This window comes from Centrocercus urophasianus, unplaced genomic scaffold (assembly GCF_019232065.1).
Source record: "Centrocercus urophasianus isolate 14NV4802_14NV808 unplaced genomic scaffold, USGS_Curo_1.0 seq_22, whole genome shotgun sequence".
Classification (NCBI taxonomy): domain Eukaryota; kingdom Metazoa; phylum Chordata; class Aves; order Galliformes; family Phasianidae; genus Centrocercus; species Centrocercus urophasianus.
The window spans coordinates 5,194,790-5,220,616 of record NW_024884778.1 but is presented as its reverse complement, the minus strand read 5'-3'; the positions used below and the strand labels follow the sequence as shown (position 1 = coordinate 5,220,616).

General features: G+C 41.1%; 1 protein-coding gene across 2 annotated transcripts; it reads left to right on the top strand.

The window, feature by feature from the left end:
- The first annotated feature begins 5,651 nt into the window (after window positions 1-5,651).
- KBTBD8 (kelch repeat and BTB domain containing 8) lies at window positions 5,652-13,822 on the top strand. 2 transcript variants are annotated; one of them, XM_042823726.1, is made up of 4 exons: window positions 5,652-5,695; window positions 7,634-7,844; window positions 8,361-9,475; window positions 12,080-13,822. In XM_042823726.1, exons 2-4 carry the CDS (start codon window positions 7,696-7,698, stop codon window positions 12,541-12,543), a joined length of 1,728 nt encoding a protein of 575 aa, XP_042679660.1. In that variant the 5' UTR covers window positions 5,652-5,695; window positions 7,634-7,695; the 3' UTR covers window positions 12,544-13,822. The 2 variants fall into 2 exon arrangements, with proteins under 2 accessions (XP_042679660.1, XP_042679659.1); XM_042823725.1 differs by lacking the exon at window positions 5,652-5,695 and adding an exon at window positions 5,714-5,783.
- Window positions 13,823-25,827: the final 12,005 nt, after the last annotated feature.

The following is a 25,827-nucleotide window of genomic DNA, read 5'->3' as shown; positions in this document are numbered from 1 at the left end:
TGTTATGTACAAAACCTAATATAACACATTAAACTGATTTCTTTATGAAAGCTGTTACATTGATTCTTCTCCATTAAAAATATGCAGGGACTTTTATTTAAAAGCAAATAAAAAACCCAAACCTCTCTATTACCTTAGGCCTGTTTGTTGCTACCTTTCCCTATTCAGTGGCTGAGTCTGTAAAACCAACCTGCTTCAGCAGTACTAGATTCTTCATTCAAATGGGCCTCTGAAGTGATTAAAAAAAAAAAGGCTCCTGTATATTAAGCTACCTGTGTTCTTCAGGTTGAAAGTATGATGGAAAGAGAGACGTTCCTTCCAGTTGTGGCTCCAGAGATCGACTTTTCCATATTCTAGCTCTTTTTTAAAAAGAAAAAATTACTGTAGAGAGAAAGAAGTAGAAAACAAAGCGGTTTGAGTGGTAAGTTCAGGATTGCTAGGGGCTATAGAATGGCTTTGAGTGATTTGAGTTTACTGTATTTCTCCTTAGAACAAACAAGTATGGTTGCAGCTCTGCCAGCTCCACTAGCTTGGAAGGAAAACTAATTTGCTCTGTCTTCTCTGCTTGTTTGAAGCAGAAGAGGCAGTTTAGAGAAAGCAGAGAGCAAAAATTAACCATTTGCACTCTTTGTGGAGCATCTGCACCTTTCCTGCAGCTGAAATGTGTTCTCAGTGGCATCTGGATTTTTAACATTAATATTACTATATGAAGATCCATCTCTTAATTGCTGGAGCTGGCCAGGCCATCACTGAACTGTTTTTTGGGGGGCTCCTCCTTCACCCGTTGGAGGACTTCATAACAAGCACACACAGTGGAGCAAACGTGGATAGTGGAGACATGAAGCATCAAGAAGTCACTCCTTCTCTGTTGCCACGTCTCCTACAGTTGCAGTTACAATTGCCATGCTTTCTGCTTGCAGCTGGAGCTGAAGCTTGCCCATGTAGCACAGCTGCCAGAAGCTCTGGGGTCCTAGCAGTGTTAAGGAGGAAACATCACAGAAATATGCTTACAGAACTGACAAATTATAGCACAAGTCATATTCTGAGTCTGCTGTAACACAACCAAGGCTGTTTCCTTTGATATAACTGTTGGGTTATCTCTGCTGAGGAGGAGGTCTCACTGGGACCAAACTTGAAGAATCTCCTTCCTGTCCCCCGTGCTGAGCAGATCTGGCACAGTACGGATTTCTCATCTCTGTGCAGGTACCCAAGCCTCACAAAGCTGCAGTGACAGCGGATGAATGGGTACTCTGTTCCAAAGTGACTGCTCCAGAATGCATCACTGTCACGTCACTTAAACACCACCAGCCATCCAGGTTTTCAGTAGCTGCTGGGACTTGCTGAAAACAGTAGGGCCTGTCATTCTGAGATTAAGGAGGGATTAGCTGTACGATTTCAGTCAGCCTTAAGAGAAAGGTTAAACACTCTGGGAGGAGGAAGTGTGTGTGCGCGCATATGCATCTTCCAAAACAACAGATGGTTTCAATAAAGTTGCTCCTGCTGCTAGGAAGTGGCACTTCTTGACATTAGCAGAGCCATATCTCATTAGGGTTCTTGTTTCTACCAGCCTGTCTCAGAGAGGCCAAATCCACAGTACAGTATGGGGTAATCAGAAAAGACACTCCAGTATCTGCCCCATTAATTGCCTCCTGCCAGTCTTCGCTCTGTTCTGATGTAATGCCCACTGTGCTCAGCGTGGAACGATCATTTGGCTTTGAAGGGCAACTTCCCCTCATGATCTGTGATTCCCCCTACTTAAACTGCAGCAAGAAGAGCCCTTTTAAAGATTTTGCAAGAAATGTGTTATTCCTTGGAACCGCTAAATAAAAACTCTCTGCTTCAATCAATGCATCGATGTATTAAATTATTGTGCAACCAAATTAATGTGCCCGTCGGTGACAGAGCTGCAGAAAATGAGCAGTGCTTTATGCATTAAAGACAAATTGGGAAAAGATTGTTTTCCAAGGTTAGATTGTTCCTCAGTGAATACCGAGATTTTTCCAATTAAAATATGAAAGTTTCTCAGAGTGCAGTTGTGTCAGGTGTATTACTTCTCACAGATCCACAGCACAAATTAACTTGTACAAATAGCTAAGCAATTGTCAACGTTCGAATTGGCATATTTTGAAGAGGGCAAGTAATATTGTTCATTTCTACTAGTACTGTATTTCAATTCTATAGTTAAACAATTTTAAACCATTTTGCTGGGAGTTGGCTTTTATTTTTTGTAATTTTTAATTGGAGGTCCATGAATAAAAAAAAAGGAATGTTCAAAATGCTGCTGTGAAAGCCTTGCCAAGCTTTTGCCAATCCCGGCTCCCCTCGTTTGGGGTACGCTGTGCATTTGGAAGGTCCTTACTCTCGTGATGGCTCCCACCATTCAGTGAAAAGCACCACACTGGGGAGGGCCAAAAACAAAGGCAAGAAGGGTTCTGCACTGTCTTCCTACAAACTGAGATTCAACAAGGTCTACAAAATGGAAATACTAATATGAATAAAAGCAGGTTTTTTAAAAAAAGCTGTCTGAATTCACGTTTTTCTTTAAATTTTGGGCTGGTTGCATTTATTGTCTTTTTTTGTTTTGGTCTTCAGGGGAAAAAAAAATGAAAAATCTTATCTGATGTTTTGTATCAGTAACTAGATCCTCCAAACCTGCTTTCTGCACCTCCTGTTGTGCAGCACTGACACATCAGATGACCCAAACCAAAATTTGCTGAAGATGGGACGTTTTCTTGGTCCCTTCATTGAAGGTAGATGAACCAAAACGTTCTAATTAATTTGTTCTGCAGATGTAATGAAGAAGGGAAACTTTTTCAATAACTTCATTGTTCAAACTTATTTTTTTTTTTCTGGTCCCTTGTAAGTTCTCAAATATCTGGAAGAAAAATAACTAAAAAAAAAAAAAAAAAAAGTGAATATTTTGTTCATTCTTTCCTGAAACTTTTTCCTTCTTCTTTTCTTGCTTGGGCTCGCGACAAAGACATTCTTTATTCCAAAGGCAAGAATCCCAGAACAAGCAGAGCCAGCTCAGAGTTCATAAGGAGGGCAATGTTTCTAATCACTTATAAAAAGCAGACTTGGATTCTGCATTTTCTCAGTCGATATTATTTAATCCTTACATTTGAATTTTCAGAATATCAAATGGGAAGCACTTTCTCCAAATACTTTCAGCTGTAATTCTTTCAAGAGGTATCTGCAGGAATGATAAATTAGGTGTGAAAGCATAAAAGAAAGTATCCTAGTATCTTAACCTTCAGGACATTTTGTGTTCATGCAACATCTTAAATTATACCAGGAGTTCTAATGGATTGCTGGACAGAAGATCTACAGTCAACCAAACAAAATACCATATAAAAAATTATTACAACGTTGATAAAGAAACTTATGTCAAAATATCTTAAAAGGCTTCACAACTCCCTACTGTCTTCTGGGTGGCCACAATCCATGAAATCAAATGATTGATCAACGACACCTAGTAAATTAGTGTCAGTGCTAAGACAAAATTCCAATGTTCTGACTTCTAGTTCCATGCTCAAATCCTGGGCTTGTATTGCTTCCCAAGCAAAATACAGAAGAGAGATAGAAATAAATGCAGCAGAAACAAAGAGAGCTGGAACTCCCTTTCTTTTGGAACCTTGTGATTTCTGAAAGCATTGATGATAGTATTTGAGTATAAACAGCAATGCAAGCGCTGCTTATAAAGCCTAGCTTTAACATCACGATTGCCACAGATTTTGGAGCAGTCCGCACTGGCAATGTGCTTCTAGTTTTGCACCCAAGAAAGCCAGTTAAATAGTATGTAGACCTGGGTGACAAAGTTTGGTCCCTGGGTTACCATGGATGTGTCACTGTGCAAAATCTTCTTAGTGCTAGGGAGTGCTAATGAAGGTTTCCTGAGAGGGGAGTGCATGACAGTGTATTTACTGTACCTGAGAAGGATTTCAGAGTAAGAGAAAGCATCGATATCAGTGCCTCTTAATGAATAGCTAAACCTGTTTGTATGGCAATTTATTTTCTTCACAGGAACCTTACAAAGATCAGCTATTTCATGAAATACTTCACTCCAATATACCATTTCAATGCAGTATTTATATTAAAAAACATTTTCCATTTTGCTTCTGCATTTTGAACTCTAATCCAGCCCAGCCTCACTGTCCACATCAAAGGAAATGAACTGCATTAGGCAATGTCATTTGCTAAAAGGTAAGAGTGGAGTCCCCTAGTTTTATATTTCTAGGGACAATTTCACAGGCCATGCCATTACTGAATGGGGAAATTGGAAAACTGCAGAATCGATTTGCAGACGTGCAGTTCTATTTTCTTTCACACCTCCTTCATCAGAGCCCCCATCATTCCTGTGTTGTATTGCATTATTACTGACAGCAGCCTGGACACCACTGATAATGGCTAAACGAGGGCAAAGCAACCCATGGCAAGTGAAAGCAAAACCACGTAAGAAACAGTCAGAAGACACTGAGCACTGCTATTTTTGCTTCTGAACTCATCTGCATCAGAGCACTGTAATATACCCGTGGCACATTGTTGCTGAGAGCTAAAAGGAAATGTTGCTTTAAAAAATCTTATCTAAATTGGTTTGGGTTTGTTTGCATTTATTTTTCCTTGAGCAAACAGCTGGACCACAAAGTTGCATTACATCTATTTAGATTTATAACAGAAAAAAAATACGCAGTCCTTCAAAACGCTTCCACTATTTTTCCACTATTCCTCTTCCACAGTAAGCTGCTGGTAATGGCTCAGTTATCAAAACTGAAACCAGCGGCCAGACATGGCCAATCACCAAAAAGAAAGAAAAAATAAAAAGCTAAAAAAAAAAAGCTGGTGACTGTCAGCTGCTTCATCTTCGGGGCAGAAAGGTGCCTTGTGATGTGAAAGGGCGCTGGCAACAAGATGGGGTCTGTCTGCCGGGGTCACCCAGCTGCGTTCTGCGCAGGGCACGGCTGGCTGTGTGCCACGGTCACCATTACAGAAAGACAGAAAAAAACATGAGTTTGTGCATTGCTCCTAAGTAAGAGGCTGGAAAGATCTGGGGCTCGTGACCACACTCCGCCCTGCCCTTGTGGCATCAGGAAGGCAGCAAATACTGTGTTTGCTTTGGCTCGGTTTTTGTTTGTTTGTTTGTTTGTTGCCTGTTTGTTGGTTTTTTTTTCTTGCCATCTTTTGCTTTTACAGCAGGGACCATGGCAGCCGATGCCCCTGCCTGCTGGGTGCCATCTTTGCTCTCCCTTGAGGGCTGGCAATTGCAGCCAGCAGCTGCAGGTCAGTGTGAAAAGGAGAGACGCAGCACAACGCCTGACAGAGCAGGGACTGGAATCATTATTATACAGAAGGGCCATTTCTGTGCAGTGTCCAAAGAGGAGCGAACTCCCTCCCGGCCGTGCTCCATCCTCACGACCCTGCCTGAGGGCCCCAAAATGGCCGCCCTTCAGTTCCCGCCTCCTCGTTGCTAGGCGACGAACAGAGCCCGGGCCGCCCCCATTCGCTTTCTGCGGACTACAAGTCCCAGCATTCCCCGCGCGGCCGAAGCCGTGCTCCTTCCGCCGCCAGCACTACATTACCCGGCAGGCCTCGGTAACACCCCGCCAATCAGCGCGCTTCTTGTTGGGTGGTGCGGGGAGCGGGGGTTGGCTTCCGCGGGAGCGAGCGAAGAGGAAGCGGCGCGGAGGAAGCGGCGCAGGTGACGTTTCCTCTCGGGCCGCCCTCCCCCTTACCCCCCCCCTCTCCCGCTGCCGGAGCTGGGGCCCCGAGAATGGCAGCGTTAGGAGGTCGGTGCGGTTGGGGAAGGTTGCCGGGGCGTAGGGTGTGGGGGTCGAGCTGGGGGGCCCCGTAAGGCCTGAGGGGTTGGGGTGCGGCGAGGGGGAATGTGGGTTTGGGGGAGTCGGGTTTAAGGGGGTCTCAGTGGGAGGGGCTGGGAGGGATGGGGGGGCTGATCTGGAGAGGAGTGTGGTGTGGAAGTGTGTAGAGTGAGCGTGGGGAGTCCTGGGGGGTGCTGGGAAAAACGGGGGTGTGAGTGGGAAGAATATTAGAAGAAAAAGGTGCTTGTTGTGATAGGGAGACGGAGGTGGTGAGTGAGAGTGGCTGCGTGAGATCTGTGAGGTGCACGGTGTTAAGGGTTAAAGAGCAAAGCGTATACGTGGATGTGAGCGTTCCTGGTTGATTCCATCAGTGCTGGAAGCTGCCTTGGTCGCATGTGCTCATTGCCTGGGTGACTGGCAGGGTCAGGGAGGGGCTATTTTGAACCTTTTCAGTGTTAGAATGTAACTGAAACTCCCCTTCAGCGGCAGCTGTATCGCTGCCTTATTGTACATTAAGGTTTGGCCAGGTAGGAAACGTTGGCAACCGTGTACCAAGTATTTCCTTGGAAGTTTATCACTAACTCTACTTCTGAAAGAGGTCTGAGTTCCCCACTTTCCCTGTGACTAGTTGGTTTTTTGAATGCTGATGGTTAGTTACTGCAATCAATCCCCCAGTTGAAGATTTTGTCCTTAAATATAGAATTTATGGCTTACTTGGGGGGGGAGGAGGGGGGAGGAAAGGTGTTTTGAGGACTTCTAACAGTAGTTTGAAGAGGCACTGACAATATTTGGCCTTAAGCCTACCAGGAAAACATGTGCCTGACCAGCAGATCCCCACTGATTTAATTGAGAGTGCTCAAAACTGTGTCTGAGTAAGAGAAACTGTAGCTCCTGTGTGTTGCCATGTGTTAAAATTTCTGTCTCCCAGTCCTTGTTGTTCACTGTCCTTTATTCCCCTTTGTGTTGCCCTACATTTCTTGAAGGTTCTCAGTTGCAGTCAGCAGCATCACCTGATTTGCAGCTTTTACCACCTAATGTTTTTCTTTTGAGTTCTCCTTTGTTGTTGTTGCGTAAAAATCTTGTTGCTATTACGAAACAGTTTTTTTGTGCTTGAGGTATTACTCAATTTTCACTTTGGGATTTACTTGGTTAAGCATATCACATGTTACTTAGGAGTGTGTTCTCTGCTTGTTTTCACAATGATATGCAAGTACTTTCACACGTGGGAAGTCTTAAGTGGTAATTGCATTTCACTGGTAAATAAAAACATGTAACTAGATATACAGATTTATGTGAATTCATCTTCTAGGTTTGTTGCTCTATATATTTACTGTAAGGCTGTTTCTTCATTCTCTTACTCTGTTAGTCATCATTTGTGGAAGTCAGTAGCTGGTTCCTGTTTCGGTGTGAAGTTAAGTACATGCATACAGACTTGTGAACTGGTGATTTAGGTTGTGGGCTAGTCCTACTCTTCTGCATTCTTTGTTCTTCCCATTTTAGAGGTCAGTAAACATTATGATGCTTCCTTCCCTCCAACACACCTCCCAAGAGATATCCAGTAGGACATTCATGTAAATACTCTGTATTTTTTCTTTAAGTTAGTAAACTAGGGAAGGAGGGGGGAAAAAAAAAAAAAGCTCAAACAAACTCAACCCACTCCCGTATATCCTTATATATTTACTCACCCTTGGGAATGTTAGACTTGCTGTTAACGGATGATGACAGTAAGGCCATATGGAGTATTAACTTGCATTGAATATTTGTTCTGCACGTGTGCTTTCTCTTTTTCTGTTTTAAATGGTTTCAATTTTGCTTTGTAGAACCAAGTAAGTTTTCACAAACGGTGAATGGGATTCCTCCTTCAAACACAGTCAGCAGTGGAATGGACCCCTTCCATGCTTGCAGTATTCTTCAACAACTTAAAACCATGTATGATGAAGGACAACTGACAGATATTGTAGTGGAAGTGGATCATGGGAAAACATTCTCCTGTCATAGAAATGTTCTTGCTGCAATCAGTCCTTATTTCAGGTACAGTGGTCTGTTGATCTAGGGATGAGTAAAAGGGGAATTATAAATGATTTTCCTTAAATGACCGAAAAAAAGCACACCTTTACTAACATTCCATGTAACTATTGATGTTACAGTGTACCTAGTAAGTATCTTTTTACAGTAACAATATAGTTAAAGTTAAGTATTCTGTCCTGCTGGAATATGCATATGAATAACATGTTGAAAGTTGAGTGTGATGACTTGAATACGTCAAGAGCTTTGCTTTTAAAATGAATGAACTTTTATATGGAATTAGTGGGATAATTAAGGAAGTAATTCCAAGTTAGCATTTTTGACCTATTAAGTCTGGGACTGATTTTAAGTTTAGGTTCCCGAGCAGAACAGTGTAACATCACTGTTAAATGCGTTTGTGCCCATAGAAGGGCAGAGGTGTTGGGATTAGCTGTATTGGGGTTAGCTGTATGGCATATAATTTCTTAGATCTGTAGTTAGAAGGTAATTGCAAATAAACTGCTGAATATTTTTCTTTTGTAGATCTATGTTCACTAGCGGCCTTACAGAGAGTACCCAGAAAGAAGTTCGTATAGTTGGTGTTGAAGCAGAGTCAATGCATTTAGTGTTGAACTATGCATATACCTCCAGAGTAATGCTGACAGAGGCCAACGTTCAAGCTTTGTTCACTGCAGCTAGTATCTTCCAGATCCCTTCCATACAAGACCAGTGTGCTAAATACATGATCAGTCACTTGGACCCACAGAACTCCATTGGGGTGTTTATCTTTGCTGATCACTATGGTCATCAGGAACTCAAAGACAGATCACAAGACTACATTCGTAAAAAGTTTCTGAGTGTCACCAAAGAGCAAGAGTTTCTTCAGTTGAGAAAAGACCAGCTCATAAGTATACTCGACAGTGATGACTTAAATGTAGACAAAGAAGAACATGTTTATGACAGCATTATAAGGTGGTTTGAGCATGAACAAAATAAGAGAGAAGTGCACCTTCCAGAAATATTTGCCAAATGCATCCGTATGCCTCTATTGGAAGAGACATTTTTAGAGAAAATCCCTCCCATGTTTGCACAGGCTATGGCCAAAAGCTGTGTACAAAAGGGACAACATAGTGCCAATGGCTATACACAACGGCTTGGAATGACTGCTTCTGAAATGATCATATGCTTTGATGCTGCCCACAAACACTCAGGAAAGAAGCAAACAGTGCCTTGTTTAGATTCGGTCACAGGGAGAGTGTTTAAACTATGCAAGCCACCAAATGACTTGAGGGAGGTTGGAATTCTTGTATCTCCTGATAATGATATTTATATTGCGGGTGGTTACAGACCAAGCAGCAGTGAGGTCTCCATTGATCACAGAGCAGAGAGTGATTTCTGGATGTACGATCACTCTGGCAATAGGTGGATTCCAAAAGCTCCTTTGTTGCGAGCCAGAATAGGCTGCAAATTGGTTCATTGCTGTGGTAAACTGTATGCAATAGGTGGTCGTGTTTATGAAGGAGATGGGCGAAACTCTCTCAAGTCTGTGGAGTGTTATGACAGCAGAGAGAACTGTTGGACGGCTGTCTGTCCAATGCCGGTAGCAATGGAGTTTCATAGTGCTGTGGAATATAAGGATAACATCTATGTTTTACAGGGTAAGGCGGTTTGACTGGCTTTATGGTGTTCTACTGGAAGTGGGGGTTGTTCAAGCCAACTGTCTCTTAAAAGCACCTTAGAAAGCCCAAGTTTCTGGGACATCTAAAGAATGCTCAGGACAGTAGAATGGGAGAAAAGCTGGGGAGGGCAGTGAGCAAGGAAGAATGAAGTTACTGCTTGAGTTTTTGGGCCCTGGGCACGTGTCACTGAGTTGTATCAAATCCTGCCACAACTGCTGTTTCTGCTAACAATTCAGTATTAAGTTGTACGGTGGAAATTCTGTATTACATCTTTATTTGGGTGAAATGCACTAATGTTGAAGAACAGCTGTTGTCATGAAAAAGTATTTTACATTTTATTTAGCTGAACCTGTGAAAATGCCTGGAGTCTCTTAGTTGTAAAAAATGAATTAGCCATGGTAGGCCTTCCTTCTGTCCCACCCTGCTTTTTGTTAGTTAGCTTTTTAGCTAATTAAGGAAGGTGCTTGATCTTTTTCTAATTAGCTTGTTTCATTTGGTTGGGAATTACAGTGTGGTCTTTCCATCTCATCTTCCAGTAAGTGATCAAGCTTGTTGCATTTTGATGCCTAACTTAATGATTTAAGCACAGTTCTAGTACCACCAGTGTTTATATCCATATTTGAGAGGTACATCAGAATAATCAGTAAGGATTAAAAAAAGCATGTCTTCAATGATTTATTGCCAAGATGCAGATGAAAGTGGTGTGACAGAAAAGATGTTTGCAGTTCTTTTAGACTGGTAATTATATTTTAGGACTCCAAAAAGGATTGTTATGGGAATGGATGAAATCATTTATTCTTCCCTTTCTTACTTTATTTATGTAGCTTACATGAAATGCATAATTTTATACGTACTTGACCCCGTTGCACTCTAAGCTTAAAAGTGCTGAGGCTGTATATGAGATTGTAGTAAGACTCCCAAGTGGAAAGAAAGATTGGACAGGGGAGTATCTTAGTTTTATTTTGCTAAGGTCCATTCCTGTGCAAACACTTTCAGAACTTGGGTCCTAGATCTGTAAACTCACTGTAATTTATCAGAAGTCAACCTGACTTCTTGACGTTGCACTCCTGCCACTCAGCAAGGTTGGAGGGCTTCCACAGGGCCTATAGAAGGTTTTGTTCTTTCATGGTATGACTTCTGATCCTGTTGTGGCTCTAAATAGTTGTTACTGTTGCTAGTTTTCTCAGTCTGTTGGGTCAGACATCCTCTTTAGATCATTGAAGAGGAACACTGAGGAGTCTTCAACCTAGAATATGTGTTTGTCCTTTAAATGTTTCTTGCAACCACTATAAAGTAGATAATTTTTAGAGAGACATTACGACTTATAGAATAAGAATGCATCTTGTTTACACATCTTAGTTTCAATAGTTCTGTGCTTCAGTGGTTTTAATGACAACTCAATGCTTGCATAAATAAACCACGTCATTGCACTAACCAGCAAATTAAATAATCCGTGTTGCAGAAAATGAATAACTTTCCTATTTGTGTGATAGGTGAAAACCTTGACTGAATTGCACTCTAATAGTCTATAATAAGTTAACTATTAATAATTTTTGTAGAGAAAACCCATAAGTTTGAAGTAGTCAGTAAGGATTAATGAGTCTTAAAATGCCAGCTCGGTTGCAGGCATCAGTCATAGGAGATTACACAATGGAACACAAGTGAGTAATCAGAAAATGCATTACCTGTAGGACTTAATGTCTTAAGCTGCATTCCATTCTTTTTATTGTATTATGTCTGTATTCTTTGTCACATTTGAAGAGCTTGGTTAGAGTGCAGCCTAGTTAAAATTCTTTAAAATATCCATGTAAAATAGGCATGAAGTTGAATTGTGCTAATATTTGGCAAATTGTAGCCCTTTGTTCCCAGAGCTTCATAAAAGACGAGGTAATCTTTATCCATGTTCTTCTTACCAAGTTTGCAGAGCATGAGCTTTCTGTCATCTGAGCTTCTGCTATCTGCAATCTGCATAAGCTGCTCTGTGCAGTCAGCAGAAGAAATGCCTTATAGTCCAGGCACAAAACTAATGATGAATCACAGCTTCATGCAAGTATTCACCTGGCATCCTTTGAAACCCAGTCAACCTGTATAACCCAGCCAAGTGATACAAACAGCTTCAGTCTGTAGTGCAAGACACATTATTTGCTCGGATTTAACAACTTTCAAGTACTGAATTCTGAGATTTTTTTCTGTAGGTTACACTTTATGAAGATAACAGAGAACAGAATAAATACTTTGGATGCTTGAAGGCTGGAATTTGGACAGGCTTTATCCCAAGTTCTTAAGCATGGTTTAAAAGTAGTAAAGAATAGGTGGGAAATATGCATTCCACCGCAGTGTTTGTGGTATACTTCAAATTCGGTTTTCTTCAGCTAGGATAGAAACCCAGAGTAGCTTTTGCTGCTGGTATTTCTGTGAGTTTTGAAGAAAGCAGACAATGTTGGATTTTTGTTCTAGGATCGGGGCTTTTAAGAGTTTGTAGACATTAATACGTGGAAGAATATAACTGTAAACTTAATAGCTGCAGAATTGCTGTTATGGAAATAAAGTGTAAGTTATGTTTTATTTTTCCTCTCTTTCCAGGGGAATTTTTTCTCTGCTATGATCCTCAGAAGGATTATTGGGGGTTTTTGACTCCAATGACTGTGCCTAGAATCCAAGGCTTGGCAACTGTGTACAATGACTCCATCTACTACATAGCTGGAACCTGTGGAAACCATCAACGTATGTTTACCGTAGAGGCCTATGACATTGAACAAAATAAGTGGACTCGAAAGAAAGACTTCCCGTGTGATCAATCCATTAATCCATACATAAAACTTGTACTCCTCAAAAACAAACTCCACCTGTTTGTCAGAGCTACTCAAGTCACTGTTGAAGAGCACGTTTTCAGAACCAGCAGGAAGAATTCTCTCTATCAGTATGATGAGGTCACTGACCAATGGCAAAAAGTATATGAGACTCCAGATAGGCTCTGGGATTTAGGCCGGCATTTTGAATGTGTAGTTGCTAAGTTGTATCCACAGTGTCTTCAGAAAGTTATTTAATTTTCTTTTTTCAGTAACAGGCCTTAGTGATTTCAGTGGTGATCCGATGCTAGAGAAAACGTCTTAAAACAAAGAAATTGTCAGTATTTATTGTAAGCTGAAACAGACAGGTTTGTTTTCTTTTTTGTGTGTGGGGATGGGTGCTCTTTAAAGGTTGCAGTCTGTGAAGGGTATTACTGGTTCAGTTTCATATTTACTGATATTTTCCTGGGAAATGAGAAGGAGGTTACGAAGTGCAATTATCAGCATTTTTTTTTCTGGTAAACACTTAATCATGTCATACTCAAAGATGTATTTGTGGTAAGAGCAAGTTAAGTGGAAGAGTCAGGATAACTATGCACTACAGTGAAAGAAATCTAGCATTAATAGCTGAGGATGTTCAAGCTGTTTTGGAGTGACTTTTCATTTTTTTCTTTTTTTTTTAAATACGGGTAAAATTTGAGGCAATATCACTAAGTTGTTTGGTTTTTTTGGCTTTTTTTTTTCATTTGAAATTAAAATTGCATAGAGGAATGATAGATCCTGATTCATAATGATCTTTTTTTTTTTTTTGTACTGTTTTTGAAGTCTGCAAAGATGTTTTGTGTTGTTGTTTGTGCACTACAGTTTGGGAGGACAAACTCAAGTCAGAATTGGAACATGGAGTACCTTTGCCTGGAAGGAGGCCTGTTCAGATTGCTGTGCCACTTCTTGTCCATGGATTTTTGTTGAAATTTGAGCTTAAAAGATATGGAAAACAAATCCCAACACCTATTTACTGCCGTTTAGGTGTAGTGCTGTAAAAAATATTTATAACACTGCTTTAAAACTTTTTTTCATCCCATAAAGGGCTTTAATCCAAAAGTTGATGGTGCTAGTACATTTTTAATACTTGTTTGTCTGAAATGGGCTAATGTTACGCTGCTGTTTAAGACAGCCTGTTAGTTTTCATTGAGTGTCTGTTTCCAGGCCCTGTTCTGTCATTATATTGTCTTTTCTAACATAACATTTTTACTGTAGTGATATTCTTGCACAGGATGGTGACAGGATATGGCCTTAATATTGACTTTTTTTTTTTTTGTGGAGTGTTCATTTTGTCTCCACTAAAGTACAGTGCTGTGTGCAGTGTTAGCATGTGCTCCAGTAACTTTAAAATGTGTGGCTTAACTTGACAAGTTATATTTTTTCTCCCTGTGATTGAGCCCTCAAATACTTTGTTTCATTCTGATCTATAATGTGAAAATTTTGCACTACTGAGCTGTCTTCGTTATTCAGCGTATTAAAGCAAAATTGATAACAAGTGTCCATGGCTTAAATAATATTAGATGCTAATCTAGAATAGGAATCCAATGTATTGCAACACTTTTCTCTATGTATTAAACATGTAGCTTACTTTTCCAGAAGTAAAATTTTTCCAAGTTCTTCTTCAATAGTGGAAACTTGACATGAAAGGGAAAAGAGGAATCCTAAAAACCTTAGCAGCTGTAACTTGCCACGTTTGGTTTGCTGCAGGTCTAGTTTTTCCAGAGCAACAGGTGTGAGCTATTTTACTCTTTCCTATTTCTCAAATCTACTGAAGGAATAAACCAACTAACTTGAAGTGGCAGTGGCCATCACTGGCTCTAAGTTCTTACTGTTATCTGGCTTAACAGCTGATATTTCAGTAAGCCAAATAGTGACCTCACTAATGTTTATCCCCCTGGCATGGCTGAGGATTTGGATAATGTTCACTTGCCGTGTGGTCTTTATGTTCCCAAATGAAATCTTTCTGATTTACAGATACCGGCCTGGATCTATTTCTCAATTCTTGCACAAAATGTTAAAAAGACAAAAACAAAACTGTGAAATGAAAAGGAAAAAAAAAAAAATGCCTCTTTGCATTACATACCTCATCTTCAGAGATTTACCAAACTGCTTCTTTCAGATGCAAGCGCCGGATTTTTTTTTTCTGAAGTAAAGCTGATGCTTGCTAAGACTGCATTTTACAACAGTGTTGAGGCGTGTTGTTTCTTTGTTTAGTTTTCTTCTGGATACTGTTTTATATATATCCATAGCCAAGAGTAAGAGCTTTCTTTTTAGTACAGCTAATTTCATTTTTAAAGTTATCCTTAGTCCTTGGCTCTCTTTGCGCTGTTGTAGGCCTCTAGCTGCAAGCTTTCTGAAGCACCCTCCCTAACAGTGTTGCATTTGTGTGTAAAACCATTCTTTTGCAAAGTGTTATATAACTTTCCTTTATTTTTTTTTTTTTTAAGCTTGGTTGAATATTTACGAGACTTCTTGCTGCTTTTTGACAATCTTCTATATTTATTTAGTAGAAAAAATTTCAATATATTACTTGAAACTATGAAATAGAATTGAGTTAGCGATTGACTGGTCATGTGATGTATAGAAGTACAATATGCTGTGGTTAATTCTGCAGTAGGTTTGTTAATTTTGTTTATCTGCACTAAAGTACGAAGATCTCCATTCTGTTTAACCATTCAAACTGAGGGTGTGATCCAAGCCTGTAATGTGTTTCAAAGCTGAACCCTGGAACTTGCTGTGGGAGTAGAATATACGGAATCTTTTGCATGAGGAGTTTGTTGAGATGGTAATATAGCTGTGAGACTTTGCCAATTCTTAAATGCTTCTCCATTTTGCTGAAAGTCAGATTCCTGGTAAAGTTTTTGCTTTAGAGTCGAGCTTAAGTAACCTTGCACAGCACAGGAAAAAATAATTGCACCAAAGGTACTGCTAAAATTTAAACAGTAACCTGTATGTTTTCTCCCCATTTAGTAACTTTTTCTGCATTCATTTGTTCCCTTTTATGAAATTAATTTCTTGTAAGGATTTACAGAGGGGTAAATCTTTTCCAAAATTACTGATTACTTTAGAAGGAAGTGTTTTGTAATTTCTGCTTGATTCTTCCAGTAAAATTTAGGATAACTAAAAGCAATTCTGGTGCACCAAACATGCAGTGTTTGTATGTTCTACAAGAAAATGATGAGCTCCCTGTTTGTAAAGCTGTTTAGAAATGGCACCCAACATTCAGTGCTCAGGTATGTTAGTAAGAAGTACTGTAGTCCTATGAGGGCAAATGTGTGGATTTTTAAACATTTTGCCATAATTGCACAATTTTGCATTTTTACTTAATGTCATGTTATGTTTCTTAAAATAAACCTATTGTTGAAATACAATTGAGGGCAACTGCTTTTGTGATAAATACACTGCATGAGTTTTGGTGATTTCTGAAAATTGACCCTCTGATATCATCTTCACGGTTATTAATTTTTTTTTTCTATTTATTGTGGCATTACAGGAGCTGAGTCACATCTCTAAGGCAGCTCCAGACCACTGCTTGGGGTGGAAGCTGCTTTGTTCCTTGTCTCATTCTTTGTGGCTAACTTCCCATTTGCTTGTACAGGTGCCAATATTTTGCCCCTTCGCTCTTTGAAGGTGGGGACCTGCTGCTGATACTTGAGATGTTAAGGAGTCTGTATATTGACAAACCCTAAAATATCACTTTATGAATTTCCCATTGCCCTTGCTGAGTAGAGAGGTTACTTCCCTGTGCACAGGCCACCATGCTGATGTTCAGGCTGTGAGCTACTCGGTGCAGCACACACCCTTCTGAAGAACGTTGCACAATGATCCTAAATCATCCTGGGTGAGTTTGAAATGATTGCTCCTGATTGCAGTTCAGAACAGTACACTTCCTTTTGTCAGACTAAAGACCAATTTCTGTTAAAAATTGAATTTTCCTCTTGAAGAACCAGCACAAAAAGTGATAGAGCCAGCGTGGAGGAGATGGGCTTGCTGTTTTACTTTGTTTTTTAAAGTGAGCTGAATAAATCAGCACTGCACGCTCAACTGCATGCACTCTTTGCTTGCTTTTCCCTCCAGGGACTTGGCCTGGACACAGACATGCCTAACTAGATTTGGCTATACTTCCACCTTTCTCTGGAGTTTGCTAATTAAATGGTGACTGAGAGTTCTGTAACTGATGGAATTCACAGTTGTAGTTACCCAATACCCAAACAGTGAAAGCATCCTACCCTCAATTTCCCTGTCTGCTGTCTTCTTTGGTTGGAGCACCTCTCTTCTTCAGGAAGACTGCAGGAACTTGCAGGAAAAGATTATCTAGTGCTAGACTGTGGTTTAGCAATGTGTTAGTGTGTAATAAACTGCTGGGACTTAAGTTAAAGAGCTGAAGCTGAGGAAGGTGGGTGGGAAAAGACCTCCCTCTGTGGTCCATGGGGGGGAAAAAAGTATATCACTGTAAAAATAATGAGACTGCAAGGAAAGGATAGCCAAACTGCACCTTGGAACAAGGTTGATTCAGGGTCTGTAGCTGGGACAACAAAGCTAAAACTGCAGAAGCTTGCTGGAATTATCCCAACTTTTTCTGGCTGGTGGAGGAAACAAAAAGGAAACAACTGAGCAGTAGTAGCAGAAGCCTTGTGGAGTGTCTCACTCTTCAGATAAATCTGAATGGTTCTTATGCTCTGTTCAGGGCTACTTCAAAAACATGTCTGTGAGCAAGTAGTAGCTGATACCTGGTTTATAAAACGTTTATGGAGATGTCTGCGAACTTCCAGCCAACTCATAACAATCATATCTGGAAGGCACTCTTGGTTTGTCATGGCTGGGGAGAGGCATGTTATTTTGGAAGTATCTGCTGGAGGAATGTTTACACCCTAATAAACCAAACAGGCGTTTCTTCAATAATCTATCAGGTTTACTCCATGGCAATCCACCCACTGGTTCTTCGTTGCCCCTGAGCCTTCAGTTCAGCCCCTCGAAGCACATTAATGTACGCTGCTCAGGGTCATATCTGGCAGTAGGACACTCGTGCAGGCAATGTACAGAGAAATACACACCCAGGCGTTGCTCTTCCTTATCTCTTGGCAACACGTACTCCTCTCTGCCTTTGCAAAGGGGATGAGTTAAGCCAAACAGAGCTTGAGTTCTGTTTTCTTAACATCTGGTTAAGGTCACATGAGCCTTGCTACTGATCTACTTGTTTCTGAACTTTACATAAATCATAATGGAAATAAGAGGAAGGTATCTATTAACTTTAGCTAACTTTAGGTCATCAGGGTGCTGTTTAACATATTATTTCAAGAGCAGGAAAGCTATCAAACTGTTTACAGTGCAGTTTTCCATAGTGGATTTTCTCAAGCACAGTTGTCAGCTTTCCGTTCTCCTGAGGTAACAATGGGACCTCAGTCCTCCTTAGCCACCTCATTTCACATATGCCCTATTCTTTAAAAGACTGCAATCCCGTACATTTAACCTGGTACCCCCTCAGAAGATGAGATTTGTGTGGTAGGAAACACTGGGAGTAATTGAAGAGTGGTACTAAACCCCATGGGCATTTTGCTATGAAATAATGCTTCAAATCCTCACTTGGAGAATGCTTGGCTGTGCTGCAGCAGGCAGTTCTGTACAGATGGCTCACTGCTGCTCCTTCTCACTTAGCCTGGCCCTACAGCAGGGAATGGCAGAGGAGGCTGCGTGCCCTGGCAGATTCGCTTACTGACTCTGAAGTGTGTAGTCTGACCTGTTAGAAGACAGTATGTGCTTATTTAGATCTTGAAGTGTCACTGAGTACCAGCAATGATAACATATCTGTAAAACATCAACGAAAATAGTACCAAATAAACCCACTTAAGGGAATGCTTTCTGTGTTCCATTGCCTTAGCCCTGCACGTGATCTGTAGCTCTGTTTCTGGCACAGAAGCTGATGAGGGGCTGTCTGAATGTGAGAAGTGTGAATGGACTGCTTAGTCTGTTTTGATTCTCTTTCAGTGCTGGAGGAGTAGTATTTGATCATCTGTAATTACCTCGATTGCAGACTAATTACTAAAACTGGGGTTTGTAATGAATGAATGTAGTTGCATAAAAATACTTGCAGGTAAGTTTTGTAGTATGCCCTTTTAGTTTGATTCTGATCATGTTCTTTCAGTTACTCTGAGAAATAGGTTCAGGGCAGGAATATTTAGTGAATGTCAATTTAGCTTTCTTCCACAACCAATAAATAAAGTGAAACACTTTATTTGCAGAGCAAATACAATTTTCCTTTGTGTTTCTGTTATTTCAACAAAAGAAATGCATATCTGCTATGTTTTGATTAAAAGGAAAAAAAAAACAAACTAATGCATGGAGAGCAAATGATAAAAGAACTACCTAATCAATCATTCAAACTTCAGTTTTTTCATAGGTATATGAAGCATGAGAGTTGCTGCTATTCTTATCTGTCTGAACTGCTAAGGCAACTGACCAAAACTCATTTTGAGAAGCGGTTTGAATACTTTGAGTTGCTGTTGTGTCTGCAGAGCGTGCTAACAGTCACAGCCCAGTAACTACCTGCAGAAAGTCTTTGCAGTTCAGACATTTGCTGTTTTCTTTAAAAGAACGTCCATGTTGAGAGCCCACTTCCTCGGGTATCCCACAAATGAGAGCGGGTGGTGTTTGTCAGATGGGCTGTTAGAAATTGCATGTTAAATGTGGTTTATAAAGGTTACTTATGACAATAGCAAGTTCCCGATGTTGCAGTGTAACTGCTTTGAAGACTCAAATGCAGTTATTAATAGAGAATGATATGGATGGGAAAGCCCTTGTCATTCAACCAGCCCTGGGGTGCAATTGCAATGCTGCAACACAGCGTGGGGCACTTCCTTGGAAATGAATGGAAATGAATTTATCTCTGTGGATACGTAACAACCTTTGACACACGGTCAATGTGATGTGAAACTGGAAGGTTTCAGTGCAAGTGTATTCAGACCTCTACTTCTGGATCTTGTGGAATAACTTGATTATCTGCTGCGACCAATATGCTGTTCTTTTCCATCAGATCGAACCTTAGAATGTGATTAAGTACTGGGGTGAAAAGGGAGAATGTAATTTAATGTAGGCAAACTCATGGTTTGATACAGATGGTAAAGCACCATTCTAAGAGTGGGTTGGAGCCAGGGGAGCTATTGAGCTAGTATCTGCAGGGAGAGGAGAAAATGCTTTTCTGGAAGAAAGGTTTGAACTGTAGAAGCTACTTTGTTCTAAAAATCAAAAGGATTTTTGCCATTTGTAATGCCATGAAGTTTTTATGATAATTTTGTTCCTGAAGTTCTGATGCTGAAAGAAAGTACTCTTGTGAACTCGGGCTGGTGTGACTGCAGTTTCTTTAGCTGGCAGCTTCTGATGGTAGAACAGAGGACCACGTGCATCTGGATCAGTCTGTAACAAATCCTCATAGCAGAATGACAGTGTTGTTTATGCCTTCTGAACGCAGAAAAGCATCAGATCTGCTTGTATTTCTTGTGGAGAATGCTGTGAAACCTTTTAAGAAAGGTAATAAATGACTAAATGGTAAAGCCTTTCTTATGAATGCCAGCAGAGATCTATAGAACAGTTTTATGTGTCCTTATAGGGAAGCAGCTTTTGCTGGGCGATCCTGAACAACATGGATGGTGCATGTGGCTGTGAGGCAGGAAGCAGGAGCTCCAGCATATGCTGACTTGCAAAGTCAGATCGAGTGAATCACTTTTCTCTTTGTTTACCTTTCTGTTGGCTTTTCCACTCAGACTGGTTGAGAAAGTTACACAGGCCTGCCTACGGTCAGATTTTTTCCTGTTTTTCTTGTGCAGTGCTTGGATTATAAACCTGGCGGGGGAATGTTTTAAATCCCCCAAATGGGGATTTGCAGCATAAGTCTTACGGAAACATTCCTGCTGAAATTGGGTTATGTAAACCTCTGCATGGTGCGTGCTCGCATTGTGGACGTTCCTCTTTCCCTCGTCCAATTCCACAGCTCAGATACTGGCAACAAATTCAGGAACTTTCTGTATCCCCTCCCATCACTCCGGGGTGAAATTCTGCCCCTTGTTAAGGGTCACTGTGGCCTATGAATCCCTTCCTTTGTTCTCGAATGATCAAAATAAGTCTGACGCAGGATTTTAGGTGACCTGGGGGTCATTGAAGGGAATTTCTGCCAGAAGGTTAAGATTGCCATAGCAAGAGTGGCAAAAGAGGGGCGTGCTCTGTGCAGATTGCCTAGAGGAGAGCAGGAGCAGAGCCTGCAGAAACTTGTCCTACAGAAAGAATAAGTTAATATGTACTGGGGGAGTGGGAGGAAGGAGAAAGGATCTCTAACAAATAATTTATTAACATTCACAGAGGTCTGGGGCTCAAAATGCTGCAAATGGGGAGTTTGCCCTGAACTTGCCCCTGGTGGGCTAAAAGCCATCAACTGTTTGTGAAGGGTTAGTTGATGTGGGATGCTGTTAGTGCTGGATGTGAGCAGAGGGTGCTGTGAATTACAGACAAGTCTTGGATTCGAGGATAGAGCCTCTGATCTCAACCTTTGATCTGAGCTGAACCTGGGGCGGGGGAAGAGTTCAGCATTTGGCTTAAAAAGCTGAGCTGGTCACTGCCAGGGGAACCCACAGCTGGAACCCCAAAGGAAGGGGAGCCTGAAGGGTAGCTGTATCTGCTGAGGGGAGAGCCGTCGAGAAGGGAGCTTGGCCTCAGGGAGCCCCTGGACCGCCAGGTGAAGTCGAGTTGGGCTTGGGTTTGATTTGTCATGGTGCTCTCACTTTATATAATAATAATAATGTTACAGTCCAAGAATATTCTGAAGCTGATTTGGCTTACAGAAACGGAGGACTGAGATTGTGCATCTGGTTCTAAAAGGGAAAAGCTTGATAAATCAAGGCGTCTAACTAGCAATGTCATCTGGATTAAGGTCTTAGTGGCCTTAGGATTGTGCAAGAAACCTGGAATTTCTTTGACTAGAAGTTTTTTATTGTAGGTTCAGCCAGTTTTCTAAATAGAAGGGAGGAATCGTGGATAAAGAAGATTCAGACGTTTTAGTATTAAAGCAGGAACCCTATGGGTAATGGTGGATGGAAAAATTGGAAGTCCAGACATATAGAACCACAAAAGGAAATAAAAATGAAATGAGGGCTCTACAGTGAATTTGAGTTATATTGTGGTTATGTAGTGACAAATCTCAGGATTTTCCTTTGCTACACTAAAAGTTAGAAAAAGGTGTGTGTGTGTGGGGGGAAGATTCTGTACTCTTTGGATAAAGCAAGGATAAAATCCCTTGATGATGAGGTGAGAAAGGATGATCTGCAAGAGGTGACAAATTAAATTCCACACACAGACTGGAGGACAGCAAAAAATATGCAATACCCCTTCTTTTAAATGTGACCTGGACAACTGCAGGTCTGTAATTGAATTCATTAGCGTGGGAGAACTTGAATGATATTGAGGGGAAAAACCATGAGTGGTCCTGGAGGTAAATAAGCATTGGCATATGAAAGAAGGGCTTCCCAGATGGCATCAGCAGTTTAGAGAACAGTTATTGAGAAAGGAGAATCAAAATGTAAAAGATTTCCTTTAAGTGGGTATTATAGAAGGAGCTGCTGTGCTGCTGAATGGAAATACAGAGCAAACCTGTAACAGATGGGGAATGGTGTAGGGAAACGTTAAGGTGACGGAGACGTAACTACTTTTAGTAGTGTGTGTTAGTATTAGTTTAGAATGGTGGTGGGTGCAATGGGATGGGAAATGCCAAGTGAGGGAGAGGTCCTGCGCTGTCCTTAGTGTTGATATCCCAAGGAACCAATGGGCTGCCACAGGAGAAAGGGGAAGAATGTATGTGTGTCACATTGCTGACTCTTAATTCTGAGGCTATTAAGCCTTGTTCAAGCAATCATTAAAGCTGTACTTCTTCCAAGTTAGCCTCTGGAAGCCTTGTTTGACCATTAGAAAAAAAAAAAAAAAAACTATTGTGATTTTTATATATATTTTCAGCATCCACCACATTTTCACTTACCTTCAGTTCCTCTCTGTTTTTCAGCATTATGTGAAAGTTAGATGTCAAAAAGCTGGACAACGAAGCTTACACCACCATCTGACTTCATTCATATGTCTTCTCAATAAATCTCCCATTAAACAGAAAATGAAATGAAATGAACAAATACATTCACAGCATTTGGACTTTAAAGGTGGTGTGCAATTAGTCACGGTTTTACAACTAGAACAAATTGGTTGTAATAAAAAATAACCTTTCTTGTTAATCCCTGAAAATATATTTGAAGTTCAGGCTCAACCTTTTCTGAAGACATCCAAAAAAAAAAAAAAAATTTGGATTTGAGGGGTCTGAGAATTTTTGCATAGCCTGAACTTTGGGTAAACTATGAATATCAATTATGATAATAAATAGGGAACGTGTCCTCCCTATGCTCACCCTTTAATTTGATTTTGCCTAATGTCAGAGCCTCTAGGATATGTCAATGTTTTTTTGGAAACTTGGTGTTCTCAACAATATTTGAATGGCTTAAATTGGGTAGTGTAAATGTAAGTGGAAGTAACAGGGCAATGAAACGTGTATTTGATAAGTAACAAAACCTCTTAAATTTCTTGTCAATGGATGATCATTCCAACATCACCACGATTACTCCTTAAGGCTAATTTCCTAAAATTCTATCCTGCAGTAATCAAAATTCCTTTGAAAAGTCTGCAGGGTGTTTTTTGTTCCCTTGGAAAAACTTCAATAATAGGAAAAAATAGGTTCTGTCAGAGTAAGTTCTTCCATGTATTCTGTATCTCTGTCATGGAAAAAATAGTATTCCACCAATTTCTATCCAATTGCTTAATTACCTGATGTCAGCATAGGAGAAACTTTGCAGGTGTTGTTGTCTTTGCTACTGAAATTCTGGCATGGTGTCATAGAGTAATGGAACATTATTACTTGTTTGTTGAGGCTTCCTAGTTGATCTTAATTTGATAGACCAACGAAACGTAAGCAAACCCAACAGCTCACAAACCAGGTAGTTCTTCAGGACTGGATTTGGTAAATATTGGGGTTTGGGGCTAATGTGTCCTCTAGTTACATCTAAGTTTTGCTCACGTGCTTTGGACTGGCCTGAGGGGATTTATTTTGTGTTAGAAGAGAGCTGAGCAGTTAAGTGTGCATTTGCTGGTGGCTCTCAGAGTATCCATGTGAAGAGTGTAGCAGCACTTGGACCTTTCAAAGAGTGCTTAGAAGTGAGGAAGCAGACAAGCAAGGGAATTTGAAGGGCAATTAGCCAAGGACTTCTTGTTCCATGCTTTCATCTTCCAGTGAGAGTTCAGGGTAATTATCAGTGAGTCTACTTGTGGCTTCTGATGGAGCCAAGTTTGTAGTCCACGAGTGCAACCCCTGATGCTTTTGGAGGGGGCCTGAACACATGTCCTTCTGCCATCGGTGCCCGCAGTGCTGAGCGAGGAGGGTGAGACCAGGACTGATGTGTGCCCACCCCTCTCCAGCAAAACCTCTTACTGCACCAGCAGTGATGCTTTTGCAACTCTGACCTTATACAAATGCTCCTAGATCAGTAAGAGGTGCAGAGCAAACAATGCTTCTCAAGAGGTGATGGGCTCATGGATAGATGCAAATTACACTGGACTTTCCCTGAATAGACTTTTCTTTTTTTTTTTTTTTTTTTTTTTTTTTTTTCAAAGTCCCTGTCTCCCCAGTGAGCAGCCTGGGGTTCATCAGAGTGTGTCCACCTGATCCCTTTGCATTGTTTCCTCTTTGTTTTGCTGATGCACATTCTTACTGGCTTCTCTTGCTTCTGCGTCTGCAATAGAGAATGGCAAAAACCCACCTTTTATCCACAAGTTCCTCAGATGTTGGATTTGCTCCTTTCCCCTCCAGCTTCATGTCTTGACCTTAGAAAGAGACTTGTGGATTAACTCCTGAGAGGCGCATCAGTTTATTTTTATTTATTTATTTATTTATTTTACTCTTATTTTATTTTAATGGCTGAGAAACATGGGAAGAATGCAAATGGTTGAATGCCTTCTTTGATTTGCCTTGTTCCTGAGCATAATCTGCGAACCTGGCAGGCACCAGGCAGGAGCAGAACTGCTGCTCCAAACTCTGGCCTCTTTGCAGGTGGGTGGTTGCAGTTGGTGTGTTGGCTCTGGGGAAGCAATCAGCCCAGAAAGCCCCATCGTGGTACGGAACGGGGAGCTGGAGGCACTGCGGGGCTGATCGCTTGCTGCTCACGTAATGGGACTTATTCTTTTAAGCAGGGATGACCTGAAATCATGAGGCTTTCCACTCGCGTCTGAAAAATGCACAATGGAGCGTTTACCCTAAAAACAGCACAAGTGTGGCATCTCTCCCCTCCCCAGAGGGACAGGCTGAGCGACTGCGAGAGGAAAACCCACGGCAGCCAGCAGTGAGGTGAGAGCTGGGCTGCAGTGCTACGTGGGGTCTGTCCTCACCCAGGGAGCTGGGGGAGGATTCTGAGGAAATGTGTTTCAAGCGCAGATGGAAGGGCTGGCTGGGCACATGAGAGGGGAAAGGGTGGTTTTGATTGTCATAGATTTGTGCCATAAAGCTTTGAATAGCTGGGAAAAGGCTTCAGGAGTGAGTGTAAATAATTTTACAGTTCCAGCACAATATGAACGTTCTGTAAGACTTGCTTTGCCCTGCAGGACGCTGGGACTCAGCTTGTGCTTCAGGCTCTGCAGTCACAATGTCCCCTCCGCTCACCTCGGACCTGGGCTACGTGCCCCCTGACGGTGGCTGGGGCTGGGCAGTGGTGTTTGGAGCCTCCATCTCTGTGGGCTTCTCGTACACCTTCCCCAAAGCTTTCACCATCTACTTTAAAGAGCTCCAGACTGTTTACAGCATCTCCTACAGCCAGCTTGCCTGGATCACATCCATCATGTGCGCTACCACCTATGGGGGAGGTAAGTGAAGCAAGAGCTCGACCTTTCCTCATATGGGATAGGAGAATGTATTTTTTCGAGAACGTCTTGGGAAAGTCATGATCTAAAACAAAGCTTTTTCTGTGGATTGGCAAAAGAAAGAAAAACACCTCTGCCAAGTAATTATTGACAGCTTGTATGATGACATCAGCTCTTGTTATTTCATTGGAAATCTTGCTATGCATGGCCATAGGGAAATTGTTTTAAATTTGGACAGTTACTACAGTATATTTGGTATGATAGTTTTTGTTCTGTTCCTATTCTTTACTGCCTTTTAAAAAAATAAAAAAATAAAAAATGTTTATGGTACCCATGATTATAGAGAAGACACTGGGAAGTGAAACCTAAAGCTCTGTTGATGAGCAGGCACAACATATATACGTGTAAATCTTATGTGTCCAACCTGCTGGCTTTATGGTTTTGCTGCCCTCTTTTTCTTATGTTTTAATTACAAATATATGCACGAAAAGAAGATTTCTTATCTATATATACTAACTATATTACATATTTTGTATGCGGCCCCAGACAATTCCTCTTCACTCAATGAGGCCCCGG

Bases quoted from the DNA above. Each gene is read 5' to 3' on its own strand.
- KBTBD8 (XM_042823725.1), top strand. The intron at 7,845-8,360 runs GTACAGTGGTCT...TTTCTTTTGTAG, and splicing joins GCAATCAGTCCTTATTTCAG to ATCTATGTTCACTAGCGGCC. The intron at 9,476-12,079 runs GTAAGGCGGTTT...CTCTCTTTCCAG, and splicing joins TAACATCTATGTTTTACAGG to GGGAATTTTTTCTCTGCTAT.